The sequence below is a fragment of the Cheilinus undulatus genome, linkage group 7 (genome assembly GCF_018320785.1).
Source record: "Cheilinus undulatus linkage group 7, ASM1832078v1, whole genome shotgun sequence".
Taxonomy (NCBI): Eukaryota; Metazoa; Chordata; class Actinopteri; order Labriformes; family Labridae; genus Cheilinus; species Cheilinus undulatus.
In genome coordinates, this window is record NC_054871.1 from 30282325 (window position 1) to 30300734 (window position 18410).

General features: G+C 38.0%; 1 protein-coding gene across 2 annotated transcripts in view; it reads right to left on the reverse strand.

Moving 5' to 3' along the window:
• Nucleotides 1–198: 198 nt before the first annotated feature.
• Nucleotides 199–18410, reverse strand: part of rxrgb (retinoid X receptor, gamma b) — a 48372-nt gene continuing 30160 nt past the window's right edge. For both annotated transcript variants that reach the window (XM_041790955.1, XM_041790954.1), the window contains exons 3-10: nt 9936–10080; nt 6589–6768; nt 6069–6229; nt 3831–3960; nt 3266–3398; nt 2802–2893; nt 2412–2517; nt 199–739 (exon numbers count right to left, since the gene is read on the reverse strand). In XM_041790955.1, coding sequence (XP_041646889.1) covers nt 592–739; nt 2412–2517; nt 2802–2893; nt 3266–3398; nt 3831–3960; nt 6069–6229; nt 6589–6768; nt 9936–10080 — 1095 coding nt within the window. In that variant the 3' untranslated portion in view covers nt 199–591. The remainder of the gene's footprint in view (nt 740–2411; nt 2518–2801; nt 2894–3265; nt 3399–3830; nt 3961–6068; nt 6230–6588; nt 6769–9935; nt 10081–18410) is intronic.

Here is an 18410-nt window from a genome sequence, read left to right on the forward strand (position 1 = left end):
ATGGGGCCTTTTTTCAGGCTTGGACCCCTTATCTCCAGTGAAGGCCAATCTTAATGCTTTGACAGTGTCAATAATCAAAAGTAAAGTAATAGAATGTTTTCAAGCATCAAGTAAAACATCAATGTTTTGATTACTTCATCAAAATTAATTTTTTAAAAACTGCTGAAAGTTGAAATAAGATGACACAAACAACACATGTCAGTTACATTTTTAAATAACTTTATTCTGTAAGAATTCTCAAATGTGTTTTAAGAAATGCAAGAATGTTTTTGTTTTTATACAATTCCTCTTTGAATAAAATATGATTTTTTTCAAATTGCATTGGGTTGCTCTTTAAACAGACACCTGAAATTATCTATTTACACCAGAAATCTGTTAACAATTCTATTAGAATTCATTTTGACAGTGTACTTCATCCTCCATCTCATTACTCCAACCTCCCCACAACCTCAAAATACTTTTTATTCCTTTTTAATTACAATGTTGTGCTAGGTACAAAATATGCTGTTTTGCAGGTTTAATCAAGTCTTTATTCCGTCTTCATATCGCTGACAACGTGGGGGTATATACAGGGGAAAGAGGAGACTGGTGTCATGTGATTTGATGAGGAGCCTCCAGCATCTCCATGAGGAAGGTGTCGATCGGTGTGTCGCCAATCAGCTTGAAGAAGAACAGATGCTCCAGACACTTGAGGCCGATGGAGCGCAGGGCAGGCAGGCGGAGCAGCAGCTTAGCAAACCTACAGAAAAAGAGATGGAAAGAAAACAGAGGTGTTATTATTATCTCAGTAACACTTAATTTAAAATGCATATCCCATTTTATAAAATACCACTGTTCTGATGACATAACACACAGGAGAATTTGCTGTCATCCCCTCCCTTATGTTTCTATTTAACTTAATAATACATATTTTTCACTTGCATTACTTCTTACACAAAGTGTCAATTTGACTAGATTTATCTTATCACACATTTAGGCATTTGATGTCTGTCAAGTCTATGTGAAGAATTAAACAAAAACATACAATCTGGGGGTGTTGATGGCCCGGCAGTCTGGCTGCCCCCCACGTAGTTCAGCCCATGTTCAGGCTGCTTTCATCATTCCCCCCACTCTTTCATCTCTGTTTCAAACTTTTTCCACTGTTCTTATTTCTATCAATAAAGTCATACAAAGCTCAAAAATAAATCTTATTAAAAAGAAAATACAGGGAGCAGTTTAGCTCAGTTGGTAGAGCGGGCTACTGTCCTCACTGGTTGCTGGATCGATTCCCAGTCTGGGTGCATGTTTGTTGCATATCCTCCCCTTCTCTCTCCCCATGTTTCCTGAGTCTCTTCCATCTCTCACATCCAATAAAGGCAAAAAGGCCCAAAAATGATTTTCAAAAAACCCATAAAACTTGGTGTAGTCCTCTTGAGTTTAAAGTCCGTCTTTTAATAATCAGCAATACAGGCTACAATGTATAAGTCCTAAAAACAAGTAAATACATCTGCAGTTGAACTCCTAATATAGAATAATCATGTGCTATGTATTCATTGTAACCAGTGCTTTTTATATCTATTAGTGATTTTTGTTTATTTTCTGCTGCCAATGAAAACTGAAAATGTCCACAGCTAAATAAAACCAAAGTGATTAATTACAGGTTGTTCGCTTGTAAGAACTGTTATTATTTTTATTGCAATAATCTGTATTATTAAACAATCATCCAAGAGATATAGCATAATTAGCATTTAATATGTTTAATCTAATGTAAGTGTTGGATGTGTTGGCATAAGACAAGTGAAAAAGGAGAGTGAAGGAAGAGAGTAAAAGGAGAGTGAGCGAAAGAGGTGTTTTGTTTTCAAAATATAGCATTAGATAGTGGCATTTGTGCATGTCTGTCATGTGCAACAACAATACGTTACTTGAGAATGTTGAGAATGCATTTTTCCACCTTTATTTGCACTAATTTTTGCCTATGTATATATAGTTATCTTTCGCACTGTGTTTTGCACATCCAGAGTCCTAGACTCAAAAAATGATTGGTGATTGTTCTATAGGTTCATATTTCAAATGTCAAATCAAAACTTTATGAGCAATAACAAAATTTCTTCTCATAAAAGCCATGAAAAACAAATCCGCTTTTGTGTTTTTCTTCTTACGAACTGCTGACAATTCCATATAATGTGCAATAATCATTAACCAGATGTTGAAAAGTCAAGTTTGAGTACTCCTGGGAAAAGGGACCAAAGCTCTCAGACTTAGGGCATTTCCTGACTATTTTACAGCTATAATAACAAAATATGTCCAAAACGCCATTTTTAGACTGAGTAGGTAAAGGGTTAAGCTGTGTAATATTCAATAATTTGCCATGTTCATTTTTAAATACTGATATTCATAAAAATTTATATTTATGAAATTAATACATATTGTACCTGCCAGGCTGGTCTGGATATTTCTGTTTTGTGTATGACTCCAATGAAGCGTAAACTTTTTCCCTCAGACCTTCAACCTCAGGTGGGTTTGAAAGACCTTTTGCATCTGAAAAAAAAACAAAAAACAAAAAACAAAAACATACACAGTGAGGCCACAGTTGCATTGACACAACATAAAATCCATATTATTCGAAATAGTCACTAGTGGTTGTTTTAGTGTTATTCATTGTATGCCAAACACATAAAGAATCTTTTGATTCATTTGATTATAATGATTGAATTTTAACTATAAGAATGAACATGTAAGGACAAATTAAAATGACATTAATAATGTGTTTAAATCAAGGATTTGTTAGATACTGTGTAAGAATGACAGGATTCTGCGCTGACCTGGGTTGAAGAGGACGATGGCTCGCAGACAGCCGAGCTCCGTCTTATCCATCTGCATGTCTTTCATTTTGGATACCAACTCTGTCAGGACTCTGCAGACAATAAAGTCAATTAACATTTTCAAAAAAGACAGTTTGAAATTTAAAAACTGAAGTATACAAAGGCAAAAACAGCCTATAATATATTGCCTGCCATTTCGTTTCTTTAGAACAAACATGAATATACATAGCGTTTTATTTATGTTGAGGTTTTCTATCGTTGAATGACAATGTACTATATTACAGAGAAAATTAGCCATGTTCTTTCACCCAAAAGCAAGTTTTGAAACAGTCTATCACATTTACTTTGACCTATTAACCTCTCTCATAGTATTATTCTGAACTTATAAAAGTAAATTAAAACTGGAGGGATTTTTTCGCTAATGGGTTTGGTAAACTTTCATCTAATCTTGAAAACCTTTTTACCTATCAAAGATAGAGCCCACTCCAGCACTGTGAGCGCTACTTCTATGCACATGGAGGCCCGTCGCCAACAGGATGCCATCCTTTACTGTGACAGAACGATGTGAGAATGAAGCAATAAGAAGCTCGTTCCAACCTAGAAAAAAACAAAACAAAAAAACATCCTTTATCCCTTTTCTTTTTGTGTGAATGATTGAAGACAAATCTTCTGCCTGGTGTGTCTGTGAAATGCTTTGTTTATTTTAGAAGCTTTCCTGTAGAATCCTCATTCTCATTCAGGCCTGAGTGTGAAATCTCTCACCAGCAGAGGGCAGCAGTGGTGCGACTGCAAAGTACACTTTAGGGACTTTGCAAATAGTCCAGTTATATTTGGTTTCACTGCTCCATTAAACTAGATGGTAAAAATGTGTAGAGACAATGTAAAAGACTTCAAATAGACTGCCTGCCTGGGGATGAATTAAAAAAACATTGTAGGAAATTTAAGACCATCATGAGGACAAAGGGTTGTAGAGAGGCCTGTTTACTAAGAGGAGGAAATGCTGCATGCATGGTATATGTGTGTAAGCACCTGCTCGAAGTAGGATGACCTGGTCATCAAGAGGAAGTTCAGAGAAGTGCGGGATCCTTTTGGCCCACTCCACCAAGGTGAAGAGCTGCTTGTCTGCTGCTTGGCAGATATTAGTGACTGGGTCGTTGGTCTGTAGGGGAACAAGGGTGGAAAAAGGCAAAAACATCAACACAGAATGTGGTTTTAGTGACATCTAAACCTGTACTTAGTAGGAAGGATCCGATGCAGCATTTTCTGTCTACTATGTAAACCAACAATTGCCCCTCAACATTTGTACATGAAAGGATAGGATAGGATGAAGTGGTATGGGATACATGGCCCACAACAGATTTCCAGAACCAAGTATTATAGGGAATCTTCTCTGCAAATCATCAGCTTCTTAAAAAAAAATTACGACAACAAGCTATTATCATAATATAATGCTGTTTCAGTGAATCATGACTCTTTTAATTTCAAACAGGCACTTTAAAACATTTATTGCAGAAGAAATTTCTGTTAAGTAAACAAGCACCTTCTGCTAATGACTCATTCACTTCAGGTGCAGTGTGTACAATCTGGAATAGTGACGGCATCTGACTGTCAGGTTCCAGGTTACAACGCTCATATCTAAAACTGTGGCAACCAGTGGAATTTACAAAATGCATTACTCTTAAATTCTGTGGTACTATAGAAAAGTGGCAGTGCAAGTCTGTGGTTTGGGTCCTTCCTTTTGTACGAATGAAAGGCTTATTCTAGACTAGTAAAAAAACACAATTTAGATATATTCAGGTGAATGAACAGTAAATTAAACATTAACCGGTTATGAGATGGCCCTTTTGTCAGTAAAATGAATTAAAGTCAGAAATTCTAACCCTAAATGATCCCAATTCAGACAGCGGTGTTATTGAAAGTTCTCTGCCTTCAGCATCACACCAACAAAAAATCTAGGAGTGACTTTAATTTCTGAAACCACACACAAGATAGTAGTCCAGTCATGCTTCATCCAAATCTGATCCATACCAAAAATCAAATCCATACTGCCCCCTGCTGACCTAAAAAAGTTACTCATTCACTAATCCTCATGCGTCTCCCATGCGTCGTGAAACTCCCATCTTTCTGGTACTACTAACAACTCATTCTCCCGCCTCCAGTTGGTCCAGAGTGCAACAGTGAGCCTGTTAACTGGTTTATGACACATCTCTCACAACACATCTCTCCTATCCTTGCGTTCCTCCAGTGGCTGTCACTTCTAGAACTGATTTTAAGATTTCAACTACTTTTAAAGCTTATATGGGTCTTTCTCTGGGTTATAGAGTACTGTGAAAAACCTTTAGGCATGTTTGGGCCAAAGATTGGCCTGAGGGCACCACTAGCCCCTAACTTTAAAAACTCACTGTAACACACTTACTTTATTGTGATACAATATATTAATATAACTATATTGGTCTCTTTATTCACTTTGCTGCTCTCACTATATTTATCATTGTCCTACCCTTCTAATATCCTGCCTTATCACCTTTTCAGTTGTATATGTTTTTTAAATTCACTTACTTGTCCTTCTATCTCTAATTTTCTGTTTTTCTATTTATCTTAACTGATGCAATGTCTACAATTTTAACTGGCATTCAAGATGTGCTTGTGTCATTTTCATTTGTGTTATTTCTTGTTGATCTTTGAGTTCACATTCTGTTCTTGCCGTTTAGTTTGAATTTACAAAATCTCCTCTGTTTGATCTGATTGTTGATGTTAAGTTTTCCTGAGTTTATGCTTTTGCTGTCTGTTAAGGCACTTTGTAAACGTATGTTGGTGCTATATGGATAGAGTTATTATTTTTTTATCATTCTAAATATTATGTTAAATTTCCACCAAGTTTTTCAGCAAAATGATACTAAATAGTAAACACTGTTTCCTTACACCACGTAAAATCAAATGTACTAAGGTTTTTTTTTCTCCTTTTTTGTTGCTTTTGTTGCTTTTTTATGTTGTCTATTTGTCTTGCTGCTTTTGTCTTTGCTGCTGTTGAAGCTTTGGTCATTTGTCATAATCTCCCTTGCATTATCCTGTCATCTAATCATGTTTTATTTACTCCTGTTGTCAGGCACTTCTCTTGCACGATGAAACGCACTCGATAAAGGAGCATATTTTTAGCAGGCAGTGGTTCCCTGATCTGTTAGGAGCCGCCTCAGCTTCGTGATAAAAGAACACTGATGAATAGTTTATGGCTAAAACCAAATAAAGCTCATCGTCTGGGTTTCTTACTGAGTTGCTGGGGCTGCCTTCGCTGTACGTCTCTGTTTTGGGCTCCACAGCCAGCTCAGCATCCAGGATCTTATCCACGGGCATCTCTTCATTGAAGCTGCTCGTTGATTCCACCTCGCTCTCCCCACGCTCTTTGCCACGCTGCCTCTCTTCCTGCACGGCTGAACACGCACACAAACATTTAAAGTCAAACACTCCATGTGAACTGTTGTGGATCTCTCTGGTATATACTCAACACTGAGCAACATTAAAAGAGCATCTTAGATCTACAGAATGACCATTATGCCATTTTAATAACTGTGTTAACAGACACTTAAAGATATAATGTACATGTTTTGACAAATTTCCATACTCATCTTTGGTAGAACTGAGATCCTGACAAGAATTTAAAATGCAACCCATCAGAGCTGAGTGATGCTTATCCCCACAACATGAATTTATCATGATGGAGATGTGGGTTTAAAGAAATCAAAGAACCAAAGCCTGCACATGCCCACACCTCTCCTGAAGCGTTACACACCTTCTCTCTTCATGCCCATAGCCAGGCACTTCTGGTAGCGACAGTATTGGCAGCGGTTTCGCTGGCGCTTGTCAATCAGGCACTCCTTGTTGTCTCGACACGTGTATGTGAGATCTTTCCGGACAGTCCTTTTGAAGAAGCCTTTGCAGCCCTCACAGCTGTACACGCCATAGTGCTTTCCTGTGGAAACAGAGCACATGACATCAGTGCTGCTTTGGGATGGCAGTTTGCCTTTTTTCTTGTTTATGAATGACTAATATTTGTGATAACCACATAATAAGTGGGTACATCTGCGGCATCAGGATGAAAGGAATATTGCCTTCTATTAGACAATAAAAACCCTTAGCAACTTCAGAAAGAAGGGTAAGGCAGCTTTATTCATAAGAACATTTTGAACACAAGGGCAGGTCACAGTGCTTAAAGTGGGTGTAAAATCCCCAGGTATAAAGCAAGATTGAGATGTCTGATAAAGAAAATATAAAAATAAAGATTTGAAACAGATCTGAAGTGGCTTTGCTCAGGGGTCATTTAACAAACTGTTATAGTAAGCTTCTGAATATGTCAGCGTGAATGACTTTCTTCAAATTCGGTCATTCAATTCTCATTTTTGAATTTCCTTGAGATGATAATAATAATGCTGGATTCAGATACTGTGCTAATATGGCTGCTGTAGGACCCATCCAAAGCTCATAAAGTAGAGAGATACAAAACTCAGACTTTCATCCTTAGAGCCTAAGAATCACACACCAAAACAACTCTTACTCCTTCCTCTGTTTTACCAAATATGATGATTTTCTTTTTTGTCCTTTTACGGTGGAATGTTTGGATTGCAAGCAGCTGTTCTCTGACTCAAAGTGTTCTTGGAACAAGTCTAATTACCACACTAGCTTGATGGATGTAGAATGTGTGGTCTTGACAAGTAACATTACAGAAGTGTATGATTTGACCTTAATGGGGCATGTCAGGTTAAATAAATAAAAGTGGTCTAAGGAATGTACCCTCAGGGACTCCACATGTCAGAGTGATCTGGTCAAGTTTATGATTACCAATGGCAAACACATTGCCACTGCATTTTTTAATGAACTAAAAACAACAGAGGACTGCGGCTAAAATAATCCTTAAAGATATGTGTGAGTTTGAATTAAGAGAAATGTCTTTAAATTAGTCTATAAATGAAGTCTCAGAGCAGTAAGGTGGTCTCAATACAATTATTTATTTTTCTAGAGGATTTTACATTAGAGCAAAATCTATCTTTTTAATAATATGAAGATTATAAGGCAGTCTGTGATTAATAGATACTAAAAGATTCAGGTTGCATTTAAAGGAATGGATTAAGAAGAAACACCTTCCATTTAAAGCTCCTGTGAGGAATTATTTGGTTGCAATGATTTTGATGCTCCCAAATATTTAAAAAAGACTGTTTATGCAGCATGCTATTGGGGCCTGTGTCCACAGCTGCCTTTTTCCCACTTGCAGCACCCATAACCTCAGCTTCAGAGTGGTTTTCATCAGCGTTCATTGTTAATTTAAAATTTGACGTCTGGTTCCCTGGTAGTACCTGCAAGGTCAATTAAAAATAGTTCTGCAAGCTAAATGTTTTCTTTCATTCAAGGGAATATCACCAAGACAATGTAATGAATCCAGTCATGGTAGTCTGCCTAAACCTCATACCTCCAAATGCAACATTTTTCAAGGAATGATTAAAAAAAGCTGTATTTTTCAATTAATTTTAACACTGAATGGTGGTAGTTGGCATCTTTTTGACACTCTTTTATTGGTTTAAAAACCCACTGGCAGGTGTAAAGGATCACCAAAGGTACTGATGTATTTGAAAAAAGTAAAAACAAGAAAAATGGAGATACCGACGCCAGCAAATGCAGCAGCTATAGACCTGCAAATTTAACCCCTGAAAAGACTAGTTGTCCCCTGTGTTATTGTTGACAAAGCTTATATCAGAAGCCTTCGTTATTTTGATTGGTCAGTGAGGAAGTTGACACAGATGAGTTGGGTATTGTTCCAAAGGTTTAACCTTTTTTCATTTCAAGTGCTGCGTTCACAAAAAGTTGACAGCAAGAGTGTTTTTGTGCATAGTGCTGAAAACACTGGACAATATTGGTTTTGCATTGAAAGTGAATGCTTTAAGTGAACAAAACAGCAGAGACAGGTTCTAAATCATCCCAAATGGCATCTATTCTATGACAGGAATGACAGGTACATGTAGAAAAACAATCTTTTTGTAGGTCATATTAAGTTCACAGTATTTATTTCAGTCTGCTTCATAATCACATAAAACTTGTCTTTCCTGCATTCCTTTACAAATCAAGTTTAAGACTTTTTGAGACCCTTTTAAGACCTGAACTGAGAAAAATTAATACAACTTTTTGCACAGTCAATGGTCAAAAATGAAAGGCATATGAGATTTCTCAGTCCACCAAACCAGGGCTGAATTTTCTGATTGCAATGAACTCTTTATGAAATGTCAAAAAGTATGGGGCAAACACATGTTTTTGGTCAGAAACTCTCAAATGTTATGATTTCTGGCACATTCAATGCCTCCATTCCATCATTTGTCACAGACTGATTTTTATCAGTATCAGCAGCACATCTGCTGATATTTAACAGGTGTGCTGATCTTATGCTTAACAATTAAACTCTTAAAAAGCAGAAAAATGCATTTTGTTGGGGAAATAAGGGTGGCCCGCACGTTTTATTTTTTAAGTGGCAACCTGGCAGCCCAGGTGTTAAAGAACTGGACGATTGCTTCACAGCAGTACAGAGTGTATTTGATTATAGCAATCCACATAAAACAAAAGAGGGGTCTGGAGGTTTGACCCAGGAAATGTAGAACATTCATCACTGAATTCCCTGAGTTCTGAAGAATAACTATGAACAATTTGTGGAGTAAGATGTTTAAAATTATATAAGGTTGGCTAGAAAACAAAGGTAGGATCAGAAAACGTCTTAGTTAGTGTATCTTCTGAGATGTAAGACCTTACACTTGTAAAATTTAGACTTCAAAGGCCTTAAATTTCAAATGCACAATTTTAGGTTTTTCAAGGACCTGCAGGAACACTGACTTTACCTACTTATGACAGCTTCAGTGTCTCTTCAGTTGCTTCCTACTTGCATGAGGTGGTCTTTACTTTTCAAGGCCTGAAGATGTTAACAACTTTCAGAGTTTTACTTCAGAAATTTTGAAAGAAAGCACTGGTACACCTGACAAAATTCCTGATAATTACCTTCATCTCTGTTAACTTCTGTCTAAAAGTTTGTCTTAACTGTCTGGTGATGTTTATGTTGAGTGGGGTTGTAAATTTTTATGCCCATCCTCCCCCGTCTAAGATTACCTGAGGAGCGGTCCCCGCAAATGGAGCAGATGTGCTTTGACATTCCCCCGGGGCTCGTACACTGGTAGTTGAGGTTTCCCAGGTTCTGTAGGCCCGGCGGAGGCTTGATGTCCTCCGAGCTGCTAACACTGTTCATAGAATTCATCTGAGGACAACAGGAAGACAGAAGTGAGAACAGCAGAGACAAAGAGTTAGAGCTGAGGTGGCTTAAATAGAAAAGAACAGAGCTGAGGAGGAAGCAGAGAGGAAGTTAGTTTTAAGAAGTGCTAGGCCATCTCATGACACAAACTCCCCCTTCCCCTGTTCTCTCATTTTGTCTTCCGCACGCCCATGTTTTTTTCTCTCCCCACCCACGCACTTTATTGTGAAAGTGTCTGCGGGTGTGATCACATGCTCAGTCAGTGGGTGGGGCTTGTGAGTGAGGCTTGTAATACAGGTTTTTAAATGTTTGTTGACAGGGTGAGGCGTGTGAGGGGAGTCACGTGTTCAAAAGGTGCAGATCTTTGACACAAGCAGTAGAGGGCACACAAAATGTGCTGGTTAGACATTTAGATGGCACACAATTAAGCACAGTGCAACCTCAATTAATAAACATAAAAGACAACTTTAAGAGACTCTGATGCCATGAAAGATTTTTCAAAAAGGTGAAAATAAGAGGTGAAAATACCTGAACCTCGTATCAGAGTGATTAAGTTTCATTTCTGAGCAACAAGTCCTCCTGTCATTAGACTGCTTCATAAATCTTGCACTCTTATCTTTCTTGTTCCCACCTTTTACCACTTCTGATGCCCCTCTTGTGTTTGTTTATTATGATTAATTTGCAAACATCCGCATGGTAAGAGGAAACAAACAACCATGACCTACTTATGCCCATGCCTTGCTATATATTTGATGCAGCGTGACATAAAGGACATCGTTCCTCCAAGTCACCTCAGGCTCTTCCTATCACTTATTTACAACGTGCACTCTCGTCTGAATCTCCTCTAATGGAGGACTGAACTCAGGTCTGTCTGACCTGACAGCGAAGGACAGAAAATGTGAGGTTTTCTTCTTCTGTCTCTCAGTTTCCCTTGATCTCACTCATTCTCTACACCACCACCTTTGCTTTTTCTTGCCCAGCGGGCAAACAGCTACACTTATCCAAGCATTCGGCCCCCTCATGCCTACTTGCTTATGCGCGCACAGTGCTCCATTCAACACAGTTTTCACAAATAACTGATTTTGCACATGTGCTGTTGGGATACAAAAATAATCACTGTGGTGAATCCAAACAGTTGTTCAGACGCATATGCAGCTCCAGACAGACAACACTAAAACTGCTGCAGAAAAAGAGCTACAAGCACATTATATGGATTATTGATGTATCATACATTCTTTATACAACACATGCTACGCAGAACACACTGCATCATACATGAGAAAGGTTTACTACAGCTTTAATGGGCCAGACTGTTCAGAAAGTCTTTCATCACTTAATTGAGCTTTTTTTTTTAAAGAAACAGAATTAGCCAATTTATCCATTCGCTGCAGATCAAGAGGGGGTTCACCAAACTTGATTAATCATTCATGTGATGTTTTTAGACACAAAAACCACAATGTCACTGGTTTTAATATTCTTACAAGTGGAAATGTCCAGATTGTCTTCCTTTTCTATAATACTTTATTTAAAAAAAAGCCCTGAATGTTGAATTTTCTTCAAACCAAACCAACAACTTGGATTCGTTTGATTGCACATTAGGATTGCACATCTTCTTTTCTTCAGAGATTTTATTTACGAATTGAATCAATAGTTTTTGGTTCAAATGAAAAGAGTACAAAACAGAAAGCACTTGAGTGGAAAAAACAACAATTCAGTCAGGAACACTTTTTTGCAAATGGATGTGCAGTCTTAGTTGGCAGATAAGGCTCTGCTCAAAAGCTGCTCCCTGGACTAGACAAGCAGTTTGCTTTGACTTTCAAGGGAGCACATAGCTAGAAATCCACATGTAGATAGATACATTTATGACAATGCATATCGAATACAATAAAATTAATCAAACCAGACAGTGTCGCATGAAAATTCTGACATGCTAGTCTTCTTTAATCATGGACATGGGGTGTCTTGGAAGCATTGTTAGTTATGTCATACTACAAGACCATTTGTTGTTCCTGCCCCATAATCTGGCACAGCATTTGATGATAAGCTACAAAATTACAGTCAGGCCAAAATTTTCTGAGTTTATGTAGTCTGAGCCGGCCTTTAGCTCATTTTCAGACTTGTTCAATATGCTGTTGACAAATGCTGATCTAAGACCGGCCAGTATCAAAAAGCATTAAGGAAGCTTGTGCTAACACTACAGATGTGCATACTTTGGTATTAGTTAAGTCATACGGAGGGCCCCATTTATGGAGGGACAAGCCATTTATGTCAGTAGGCCTGGGAAAATACTAAACTTACTTGAGCTTTTATAGCACTTTTCTTGTTGTTTGACTACTCAAAGCATATGTAATATGCAAAAAGCTGCAAAAATTGTTTACATATGGCCTAATAAGTCCCAAAATTAATGTTTATAGCAGTGGAAAGTGATAAGAAAATAACAAAACTACATTAAAAGTTGCAAGAATTAGTTAAAAAAGGCAAAAAAAATGGGTTAAAAAAAATTTAAATAAAACAAGAAACAATAAGAAACGGGTCTAAAAGTAGCATGAGTAATTCAAACATCAGGAGCCAACAATAGTTTAACACACCTTTCAGCTCCAAAATGAGGTAACTGTTAGCTAGGATGCTATGAATCCGACATGCATGCATTGATATCATCAATAGATCACAACTTGGAAAGGGACCAGCCAATTCTGTGAGCAGGTCTGCATACCAGCATTGTATAAAGATGCTAAAATATCATTGCTCAACCACTGAAAAGATCCACTCAATATTCCTTCATCATAGCCAATGAGCTTTGTCTGTTACAGCTTATTGTGGTTGAAGTGGAGTCCTAGAGTGCAAGAGTGCATGAGTAGAGGATAATTATCGGCAGCTGCAAAAAAACATCAAACCAACAGCATATGAAGCTGAATTTATATGAATTACATATAGAAATACACTGTTAGATATAATCTGATAAAGTTCACTAGGTCTAATAAGGTAAAAGGGATGATATTTATTATAAATGAGCACAGTATTCACTTGTTCTATATTATACATACAACCTACATACTATACTATAATTAGCATGCTGAATTTACTTCTGCTCTTATGAGTCTAGCACTGCACGTGAACTCCAGTTCACCCATGATAGTAGTATGAAATGACACAATGACCTAATGGTGGCTTGGTCAGCTGCTGTTGGTGAGCAGTGAAAAGACTGTTACACTGAACGTACATTGTATCAGCCCTGACGGAGCCTAAAGGCACAGATCCATACTGTGATTGAACTAATGTATAGAACTGTCTGCTGTGCCCTGCAGCACTGACCTGGATCCGCCTCTAAAGCCCTTCATGTGTGTGCATGTATGTTTCCGTCTGCGGGGTCCAATCATCAAAGCACAGGGACCACTTAGAGAAAGCAGCTCCATTAGCTGTCTCTCTTTATTATATTGCTCAGTGACACACAGGAAAAAGAGCAGTCTGATGGGTGCGTCTTTTTATTATTTATTCACTTTAAAAGATGCATGCTTGAATCTTTGAGCAAAATGAGCAGTTTTAGCACCAACAGTAACTTAGGCACTATACCCAGTAAGCTCTAACTGGAAATTCAACATTGAAATTTGTGAAAATGTTATGAATCCATGGCCTCTTGTAAACTATTTATAATCTAGCTAAAATGTTGTTATGACATCAGTATGTATACAAAACACAATTTTGTTCTGTAATTTTGGGTTCAACACAAATGTTAGAATTGACTTTCCCTACATCCTTTAGTTGTGTGAGCAATCCCTAGCTATATAAAAGCTGGATATGTCACAATGACATCACCTGAAGCAGAGATCTGAGACCAACAATGGTGGCTGGCTGCCTTGTTAAAAATGTCTAAATCTACCTTTGTACTCCTTAGTAACAGGCAAAGAGGAGGAGCTGAGGCTGGCCTTCAGCCTCCTGGCAAACAGCAGCAATGAACCTATCTGTCAATCATGTCAATGACTGTAGTGATGCATAACTCTTAGCCCTAATATTTTCAATAGAGAAGAGCTAAAATATTTGTCCCTCTACAGTGTGTGCTGACAGAGAATATGAGCAACGAGCAATACCAAAAATGTTTTTTTGAACTAGGCTGTAAACATGTTAACATGTAAAAACCAGAGAAGCACTCGGAGAGCGCAGACCTCTACCATTAGCCCTATCTCCCAACAGTGAAGAATCCTTTAAAGAATTCCTGGATCCGTCCAACAGATGCACTGACAGTCACACCCATGGTCTCACAGACAAGTGAAATCATGGCAGACAGTGAATATTCCTCTATTCCTCCCAGCATTGTGAGTATTCTCGCTACAATTGCTGTCTTTCTCTCTGTTATGCTCCGAGTTGTCTCCTCGACGTGCATCTTTCAAACTCTATAAACTCCAAAACTTTGAATAGAAACACACCCAAAATGCTGCTGGGATTGAAGTTACTCATGTCCGCCATCTCCTGGTGTAAAGTGGTAACAGTGCAGACCTCGACCATTAGCCCTATCTCTCAATAGTAAAGAATCCTTTAAAAAATTCCTGGATCCAGACAGTGATCCGGATCACTCCCAAAATTTAATCAGTTCTTCCTTATGCCATTTCTGACATTTCCTGAAATTTCATCAAAATCCGTCCATAACTTTTGAGTTATGTTGCTAACAAACTAACTAACTAACTAACTAACAAACAAGCCCACCCGCTCACATAACCTCCTTGGCGGAGGTAACTGGCATTTTAACATGGGGTGCGAATGTGTATTATCTCAGGCGTATCTGCAGCCAGCCTCAAGTAAGACAACCACAGTTTTCTGCACTTCTGCTTCAGCCTCATTTTTCAACCACAGAGGTTGCTGCTTGAGGCATTTCCAGTTTTTTGCATTTCTACATGGGCTTCACTGGAGGCTGCCACTTTTTATAAGACAGAAAGAGAGAGCGAGAGAGAGAGAGAGAGAGAGAGAGAGAGAGAGAGAGAGAGAGAGGAGTGTGCAGTGATGGGCGAGCTGCGAGCAAGTTAAGAGAGACAGAGTGCCAAGACAGTCCGTCTGCAGACCGCAGATCTCAGGAAGCCCCATTTGCAGACCACTACAGTGAGACGCTGCCTCTGTCAGAATGAAAATCAGTGCTTAAACTCTCAAAATAAGATCACATTTCCAGTTAGAGTTAGTGTACGGGATAGGCTACCAAAAGTTAAGAGTCAAAAACCTGACCTGCAAAACCTAATTACTATACATTTAATAAGAAGAGTAAATAAACTGCTTACAGAAATAAAAGCTCATCCGCCATGAATACTCTCTAATGCAGCTAACGTAGCTAAGGCTGAACCTGATGAAGCCAAATTTGCTATGTCAACTAGGTAAGTTTATAGCTACGTAGCTAACGTGGCTAGATCTAAAACTAACAAAGCTACATTAGCTACATTAGCTACTTGGGTAACATCACTATATAACTAACATAGCCAAAGCTCAAGCAAAGAAAGCTTTGTTAGCTACATTAGATTATGCTACTCTTGCTTAAGCTAGACCTGTTTTGGAAGTACTTATGCAAACAGTGGTTTGCTGTAGCTTCATTAGCTTTTGATTAATCTTACGAAGCTAAACTGGCTAATATAGTGATGTTAACTTCATAGCTAGTGATGTTAATTTCATAGCTAGAGAGGCTGTGTTAAGCTAACATAGCTAGCAAGCAACCATTTGGCTAACCACTTCTAAAACAGGTATATACATACAGTAATTTAATCACGGATTAGACATTGGACCTGTTTTAATCATGAACTGTTGCTAAGTTTGTAATGTTTGCAATGAGGTTATTTCATGACTGTAACTGCCAGACTTTCTTTATAAATAAAGCTGAATCAAAAAAACGTAGGAACAGCACATTTCATCCCTTCCATAGTGATAGACGTTCACGGTCTGCAACTCCCTTTCGAGACTGCTGATAGTTGCTAACAAGGCACTGATGCAGAGAGAACATTTCATTTTCTGACTGTTTCACTGTGATTACAAGCTCATAGCTACTGCAGCAGCAGCTATTGAATACACCGGGAAAAAAGCACCCGTAACAATTGCAAACCCATACCAAAGCAGATTGGGAGAAAAGTGAAAACATCTTTTCTGTCACGAAAAGCGTTCAGGTGGCTCTCTGCCCTTGTTTGAATAAAGAACCATTGTCCAGTTCTGACAAAACCGCTGCTAGGGCTAAGTCCGAGCTAATCACTCGACTACTAACCATTGTATTTACCCACTTACAAAACCATTATCCCTTTCCCCCTGTAACCATCAAAAACTCATGCTGAGGCAGGTCAGCAGAAGAGCAGAAACATCTCACATCTTAAAAAGCTTTGCATGTTCTTTTTATTCTTCATCTCATGCAGAAATGTGGTTCAGTTTTAGCAAAGTGATAATAGGAAATTACGTAAAAGCAAAAAAAAATAAAAATAAAAAAAAGTAAAATAAAACAGAAACACACAAAAAAGAAAGAAACAAATGTATTCATAGACTAGGGCTGGGCAATTAAGCGAAAATTAGATTAAATTGCAATATGGCCTGCTGCAATTGTCAAATCGCAAAAGGTGCAATATTTCTTTGATCTGAAATTTATGTCAAAACACCAGTTTAAAACTTTTTTTGCTGCAGAGATGTTATGCAATTATTCAGGTGCCATTTATTTTAGAATTCTCTACAAAAAATCCTACCTTCTTCATTTTTGTACTGTTTCCTTATTTAATATAAGAATGACAAAAACCCTTGAATGCAACAACTCATATCCAATTTGAAATACGAGTCAAAATCTTAATTAGACACTTTTAAAGAGCTGTTCAGCCATTGTTTAGGAATAAAAGAAAGTTAAGGAATAATCACATATCAAAGCGCAGTTGCAATATTGGGGGGAAAAAAATCGCATTCAGCCCTAGTATAGACAGTCAGTTAACCCCTCCAACACAGTTTACCAATTCAACTGTGCCAGTCCAACAGGCTGATCCCTTGAAGAAAAAGAAATTTGTTCCAAACTTTATCAACTTCCCTTTTTTTATTATTAATTCTAGCCAATAGCTTTTCAAAGGAGGCAGTTTCTGTCATTATTTTGATCCATTCAGCAAGAACTTTGGTTTTTGCAGTTTTCCAGTTTTTTAACACTATTCTTGCTGCAATCATGAAGCCATTTAACAGTAACCCAAACTGTGCTTTTGTGACGCCTAGTGGTAGAACTGATTCATCTCCCAAAAGACACAGTTGAGGGGTTACTGGTAGGAGCTTTTCTAGCATCATTTTAAGTTTCCCCAGCACCTCCTTCCAAAAGGGAAGAACTAAAGGGCAGTCCCAAATAGTGTGTATGAATTTGCCCATTTCCTCCTTACATTTCCAACGTTTTCTCTCTCGTATCAGACCAATCCTAAATAACTTTAATGGAGTATAACAGCACCCATGTATAATTTTTTAGTGAGTAAATTTACTCCTATATCCCTTAAAGCCAACCAATGTTGGATATTATGGCTTGACACACATTCTCACTAATAGCCTTTCCAACATCTTTTTGCCAAATTAATCTCAGGCTCTCACACTTTCCCCCCTTTAAATTTGTGATATTTTTATAAAACAATGAGGCCCTGTGTGTTACGTCTGGCATGTCAAAAACCTTCTTTATCAAATTAGGTTCCTCTATACTTATATTTTTGAGAACACTCCCTATACTGCTCCTCAAATAGAGGTAGTTCCAAAATTCTCCTTTCCCACTTAATTTAAAGTGTTCCAGCTCCTGGTATGCCCTAAAGTTTCCTCTATATAAATCTTTCACAAACACACAAACACCCCTCTTCTGCCAGCTATCCCAGTTAAACATATGTTTCCCAATTCAAACTTGAGGATTATTCCATATGGAAGAAAAAGCTTGTTTATATTCATATCCGCTCCATCGTTAAGATTAACCTGTGAAAGGGCCTGTAAGGGGGTTAAAAAGGGAAGTTATAGACTTCTCAATTTTTATCCAGTCAAGGTGAGAATCATGTTCCAACCAGTGTCTGACCGATTTGGTCAATTCAAAGGACAAATTATAAATTTGTGGCACATTAGTCTCGTTACTCTCATTGCCAGTCACCAGGGTGGTTGTGGGATCTGCTTGTTTAGCATACTGCGGCTCACCTGCCATGCCAGCGCAGATCATTAGTTGCTTGGCAGCTGCAGCTCTAGTCTTACAGGTACTCGCTGTCGTCATTGGATATCACTTATATTTAATCCGTGATATACTTAACTGAGCAAGAAACACCCGCCATACTTCTGGACACTGAAACAAGTATTTTATCTGTCGAATGTGGAGTTAAATTGGTAAGCTCTTTGGGAAA